The sequence below is a fragment of the Pan troglodytes genome, chromosome 4, assembly GCF_028858775.2.
Source record: "Pan troglodytes isolate AG18354 chromosome 4, NHGRI_mPanTro3-v2.0_pri, whole genome shotgun sequence".
Classification (NCBI taxonomy): Eukaryota; Metazoa; Chordata; class Mammalia; order Primates; family Hominidae; genus Pan; species Pan troglodytes.
This window is the reverse complement of record NC_072402.2, coordinates 129,703,936-129,710,300: the sequence shown is the minus strand read 5'-3', so window position 1 is coordinate 129,710,300 and position 6,365 is coordinate 129,703,936. Positions and strand designations below refer to the sequence as shown.

General features: G+C 40.4%; 1 protein-coding gene across 2 annotated transcripts in view; it reads left to right on the top strand.

Annotated features, from left to right (window-relative positions):
• The first annotated feature begins 426 nt into the window (after positions 1 to 426).
• The window catches only part of MEIKIN (meiotic kinetochore factor), a 136,497-nt gene continuing 130,558 nt past the window's right edge, over positions 427 to 6,365 (top strand). For both annotated transcript variants that reach the window (XM_024356728.3, XM_016953735.4), the window contains exons 1-4: positions 427 to 748; positions 898 to 991; positions 1,390 to 1,477; positions 3,444 to 3,504. In XM_024356728.3, coding sequence (XP_024212496.1) covers positions 643 to 748; positions 898 to 991; positions 1,390 to 1,477; positions 3,444 to 3,504 — 349 coding nt within the window. In that variant the 5' untranslated portion in view covers positions 427 to 642. The remainder of the gene's footprint in view (positions 749 to 897; positions 992 to 1,389; positions 1,478 to 3,443; positions 3,505 to 6,365) is intronic.

Below are 6,365 nucleotides of genomic sequence, written 5' to 3'. Positions count from 1 at the left end.
ACTGAAGTTGATTCCTCAGGGAGAAGCTCCTTGTCACTTTAAGGTGCATTCAGTCCTCTTTGTGACCTTCCTGCACTGAGGCCTACCCCTCACAAGACTGCCTTTGCTGGTGGCCTAAAACTCCATTACTAAGGCCTTATGCAGTGCTGATAGGGAGAGCTCGCTCAGAGGAAGTGTTGGGCCCACCCAAAGGAGGGAACGCCTTTACTCCTGCATGCCCAGTTGAATTAAGCATGCAGCCACAGGCGAAACCTAAGTGCTCAGACGGAGGACGAGGGGCTGAATTAAACCTTTTTCTGGACGAGGAAAAAGTTTTTTCCAAAAAACTCTCGTTTCGCTGGAGTTGAAGGAACCTGCGCCAGAGGGCCAGTAACCACTGGGCCCCTACAGGAAGGCTGGGCGGCTGCCGCGTTCCTCCGTTTTCCCAGAAGCCTCTGCGCGGCCTCACAGAGATAAAAGCGCGGGAGCGAGGTCCGGCGGCTCCAGTTCTGGGGCTTTTGCTTTCGCTCGATTAGTTGCTGTGAGGCTGCTCCGCGGGCCTCGCCTGGACGCTGACTCCCTGCGACTTAGCCCTGATCCTCAGGAAGGCAGGCCATCGAGAGTCCAGGGGCACCCGAGGCCTGGGGGTAGGGTGGGATAGCAATGTGGCCGCTACGGGTCTATACCCGCAAAAAGCGGGAGGGTCAGAGACTCAATCTCACCCCGACGCCAGACCTCGGCTCTCCAGCGAAGGCGGAGGCCCCGCCAGGTACAGGCTCAAGGCTCGCCCACCGTAAGCTCAGCCGAGCTGCCTGCGGGACGGGACCGAGGGTGGGCGGGGGTGCTAGGCCTCGGGCCCAGGACCCCCCGAAGCCGGTGGGTAGGTTTCTTGCCCTGAAACGTGCCGCCCTCTCTCAGGTTCGAAGAGAAAAGGCAAAGCGCACGGCTTGTCGAAGATTGCAGAGAAAGCAGAGCGGAGCAGGCAGGGAGGTAGCGGCTCTGGGCCGTTCAGGTATGTAGCCTCCAGTAACAGCCCCATCCTAGCTTGCCACCTCAGAAAACTTCAAGCCGAATTTTCTGCTGGTAGCCTGTTATTCTAACAGTCAATGAGCAAAACAAATACAGTACTCTGATTTTGCTCTTCTCAGAACATGGACCCCAAAATTTGGGGAAGATTTATTTTTAAAAAGGGGAAGGCTTGCCAATTTACGTAAAAGGAAGTGAGATAAATTGGTCGGTGAGCTATACGATTGTGTCACTGCATTTGGGTTTTGGTGCAAGTCACCACTCTGGTCCTTACTTCTTCCTAAAGATGTCCCTAAAGAGCCTTTCAGATTCTAAAGAGTCTGAACAGAGACGTGGAGAGCCAAATCCAGATGGTGCAAACTAATTGTGTTGTCTCTTTGTTAGCCCTCGCTTAGGAGTTACAGGAGAGAAAAGCCTGCAAGAAAATAGGTCTAGTGAAGACACCCAGGATGAGAAGATTGCACCGTTGCGTGTATGTATGTTTCTCTTTTAGTCCTTGGATACACTTAGTGTAGAGACTATCAGTACCTGATGTACCTCCGGATGAAAGAATAAAATGGGCTTTGTTCTGTAGATGTTACATAGCTCACCAGTATTTTTATAAACACTGATGTGTCTTTAGACAGGGCCTTGAATTTCTGACTTGGGTAGATTCATAGTCATGCATTTTTGTTTTTCTCTTTCTCTTGAAACGTTTTTGGAGAAACGTCCATAATTGGTGAATTTTCTGTATGACAAATACAAAATGTTACTTAATAACTTCTTTTTTCATGGTTTCCATTTGATTTTCCGTTAACAACTGGAAACATTCATTACTAAGGGTTTAATATGTTACAGAGCATTCTAATGTTTATTTATTAGAATATTTTATAACTTCTTGATGTGCTGTATTTAATATGAATTCTGTACTATATTTTAAAGCGGTACAGCACTAATTTAGGGAAGCTCAGATTTTAAAAATTGCTTGTGACTCATCTGACATTAACATTAAACTTCATAGTCAAGTGTCAAGTTCCTTTTTTTTTTTTTTGGAGACAGAGTCTTGCTCTGTCACCCAGGCTGGAGTGCAGTGGCACAGTCTTGGCTCACTGACTGCAGCTTCTGCCTCTCGGGTTCAAGCGATTCTCCTGCCCCAACCTCCTGAGTAGATGTGATTACAGGCGTGTACCACCACCCAGCTAATTTTTGTATAGAGGGGGTTTCTCCAGGTTGGCCAGGCTGGTCTCGAACTCCTGACCTCAAGCGATCTGCCCGCCACGGCCTTCCATGGTGCTGAGATTACAGGCATGAGCCATCACACCTGGCCAAGTTCTATTTTTTTTTAACTTAATATTCCTTTATAACATGTTTTTGGGGGAAGGCAGTTTCAACACAAGACATTTTTTTAAAAGGCTTTTATCCATAGTTTAACAGTGTAAAGTAGTTCTTGTAGAGTATTTATACTATGAAAAAATAGTGTTTTGAAAGTTTCTTAAAATTTTTATATATTTCTGTTCCTTTTTTCCTGTGCTTTAAAAAAAATTACAAGTTCCTATTGTATATTCCCATACATTAAATAGTCTTCAAAAATATGACTTTCAGTGTCTTCATAGTGTTTTGTCTTGTAGATAGATACACTGTAATTTGTATTACTATTTCTCTGTGGTTGGGAAATTGAGATTGTTTCCTAGGTTTTGCTGTTATTGATATCCATAGACATTCTGTTACAGAAGGTTTTTGTGTACCTCACATTGTTACCCTAAGATAAATACTTTGCAGTGGATCACAGGTTGGATCATGTTTCAAGTTTTTTTATTCATGTTGATAAATCAGCACCATCTTACCTGAAACTTTTATATATGTGTGTGTATATATATGAAATAGATACATAGATAGATGAAAAGTAGCATGTTTTTTACTTTTCATTTCTTTGAATGCTGGGGAAGTCGATACTTTTTTTCTCAAATTATTGGCCATTTGTACTGTTTTGTGAAATGTCTATTAAATATTAAAGATAGCTATACTTTTGTACATACATATATAACCAATATTTCCATATTTGTTTACTTGCCTTTAATTTTATTTCTAGTATTTTAGACTTACTAGTCTTTTCTTTTGATTTATATATTTGCCTCTATAGATGGAAAAAAAGCCCCTCCCCACTAGGGAACCAGAAAAATATTCGCCTCTATCTTCTATTTGCTGTCATCCCACAGTAGTTACTTGACTAGCATATTGTTGATTACAAGATATGTTCATAGTATTATATTTTAATATTTATTTTCAGGTTTAATATTAAATATCAGATTACATCTGAACAATAAACTGAATGAATGTATTATATATATGAAACATATACAAAGTTGATGTTTTCATTTTTCTAAAATCTGTACAAGATTATAATATAGAAATGGTCAATCTCATAATTTTGCTATAGCTTTAATTCTTATTTCACTTAGGAATCAGTTACTGATGACCTCCAGGTTGATAGTAGTTCATCAAATAGTGAACTAGTATCAGGTAAGACTGTCAAATGTGAACTCCCTCAGCTTTCTGTTTTTCCTCCAAACATAAGCATCCGTCTGTATCTCTTCCCATCTTCCCATCTCAGTGGAAGAGGTATCTTTTCCCTACTCCAAAGTGAATCCTTCTGACTGTGCTATAGATCTCTCATCCTTAAAGCCTTTAAGCACATGCCAGTAAATGTGAAATTACTTGTGATAAGTACTGTAAAAGAGATTGACTTGAGTGTGATTAATTGAGTTTACCTAGAGAAATTAGGGAAGACTTCCATGAGGGAATGGTAATTGAATTAAGATCTGAAGGAGAGTAGAAATTAACTATGCAGAGATGAGTAAAGAGAAATTCAGGCAGAGGGAAGCTCTAACATGGGACTGAGCATTATGTATTGAGTAACTGAAGAAGGCCAGTATGACTGCAGTACAGAGAGTAGGAGGATATGTGAGTGTAAGACAGGATTAGACAACCAGTTTGAGGCCCTGCATAGCCTTGTAGTCCATATAAAAAATATTGATGTTTATATTTGGAGCAGCAGAAAGTCATTGAAGTCATTTTAATAGAGAATGATATGATCACTTTAGCTGCAGTGTGGAAGAAGGACTGGAAAGAATCAGGAGTGCAGTTAAGAGGCTGTTCAAGTAGTTTAGGGGAGAAATAATGGCGCCTTCTACTAGGGTGGTCACATTGGAGATGGAAAGAAGGGTTCTGATGTGATGTGATGGCTATTTTAGGTAATGAGACAGGATTTGGCAAATGAAGAGTGAAGGAGATGGAGGTGTCAAAGATGACTACTGTTTCTGGCTTGTGTAACTGGATACAAGGTAGTGTCATTCACTGAAAGAAAAACTGGTTTGAAGGAAAGACTAGAAATTCAGTTTTTAGTATATTAAGTTATGAGTGCATTTAAGATGACTAAGTAGCAATATCAACCAGATAGTTGGATATGAAAGGCTGGAGATAGAAATTTGTGAGCCATCTACATATTGGTATAATCAAAGTTATTTTGAAAACAAGGATGCCACCAGCACATCAGAAATACAGAGGAATTCTTAAAAGCAAATGAGACAAGATTGATGAACATATCAACAGCAGGAAAAAAAACCACTGCAGAGGTAAAAGTAGCCTGGAAATACTCTAAACCCTTGATCAGTAAAGCAAAAGACTGTAATAGAAGAGATCTTGGCCAGGCACGGTGGCTCACGCCTATAATCCCAGCACTTTGAGAGGCCAAAGCAGGTGGATGACTTGAGGTCAGGAGTTCGAGACCAGCCTGGCCAACATGGTGAAACCCCGTCTCTACTAAAAATACAAAATTTAGCTGGGTGTGGTGGCAGGTGCCTGTAATCCCAGCTACTCGGGAGGCTGAGACAAGAGAATCGCTTGAACCCAGGAGGCGGAGGTTGCAGTGAGCCAAGATTGTGTCATTACACTCCAGCCTGGGGGACAACAGTGAGACTTCATCACAAAAAAAAAAAAAAAAAAAAAAAAAAGAGATCTTGAAGGAATTGTCAAGGTGATGGATTAAGAACTACATTTAAAATATCTGGTCCCTTTTTCATAATCCCCTAATATATTGGAAACTCTGGCAGCTACCAGTGCCTGCTGCCAGGAGAAAACCCTGATAATTACTCACAAGCAAAGTGAACTATCGGGGGGCTGGCTCTTAAGGGTTAATGTTGGGGCTGAGTTGATAAACAGAGGAGAGTCTGAAGTAACTCCATATTGCTACAAGGATAGCAGAGGAAGAAAAAAGTAAAAGATATAGTCAATTCTTATGTTTGTTAACTCCATAATAAAGTTAGTATGGCTCTCTGAACTGTGAGACTTCTGATACAGCAGACTTCCAGTGTGGACACTGGCCTGACAGTTAGGGCAGTGCCCCCATGTCACCTACAGTACCTAAAAAATACAGGACATCCCCACCTAGAACACAAGTTCCCAGAATGTCTCATCACTCTTCCAAAATCTCCAGAAGCAAGCCACTATTTCAGAATTTTTACTTACTGCCATATAAACAGATTCTCAGAGACACAAATAAGGCAACCAGGAATATCCAAACTTTTGAAGAAAACCAGTTCCATGGAAAAGAGGCAACAAATGCAACAAACAGAACTAACATTTGAGGAAATGGCACAAAACTAAATATCTGTAGATACAAGAGGCCGCTGAATCCATAATATAGCAGACTGCTATGAAAAAAATATAGTCCCTGGGAACTAAAAATATTATTTCAAATTAAAACTTAACTGAAGAGTCCAATATTGGAATTAATTCAACTAAAATTCGTGAGCTAGAAAATAGACTAGAGGAATATTTCCTAGAATGCAGTGCAAAAGAACATGGGAGGTGCTCAGGAAATGCTTTTCTCTCCTTCTTCCTCTCCCTTCTTTGCCTTATTAACTTTTTCAAAAATAAGTTCAGGAGCCATTTCTCCTGGGAAGCCTCTTCTGACTTCTCTTTTTCTAGGTGACTTGTTCTACCCTGGTAGTTCTGTGGCACTCTGTATACTTCTGTCGAAAGACTTAAAACTACAGTATAATTGTTTTTTGTCTGTCTTTAACTCTTCAAAAAGAGGAAAATGGCTCTAAAACCATTGAGAATTAGTACTATCTTTTATCTTCCTATCTCATGCTTGGAATACAGTTTCAAAGATAATACAGGTTCAAATAATTGTCGAATGTCTCAAATGCTTTTGGATGGGTCTTGTACTCTATTTAGAGAAAATACCATTTAATCATAATCAGCATTTTCTAAAATAATAGTTTAAATATATGAGAAATGTCCTTGATTACTAGGTTTATCAAGTTGACATGTGAACGGTATAAGGAAATAGAAAATTAGTTGTCTCTAACTTACAAACT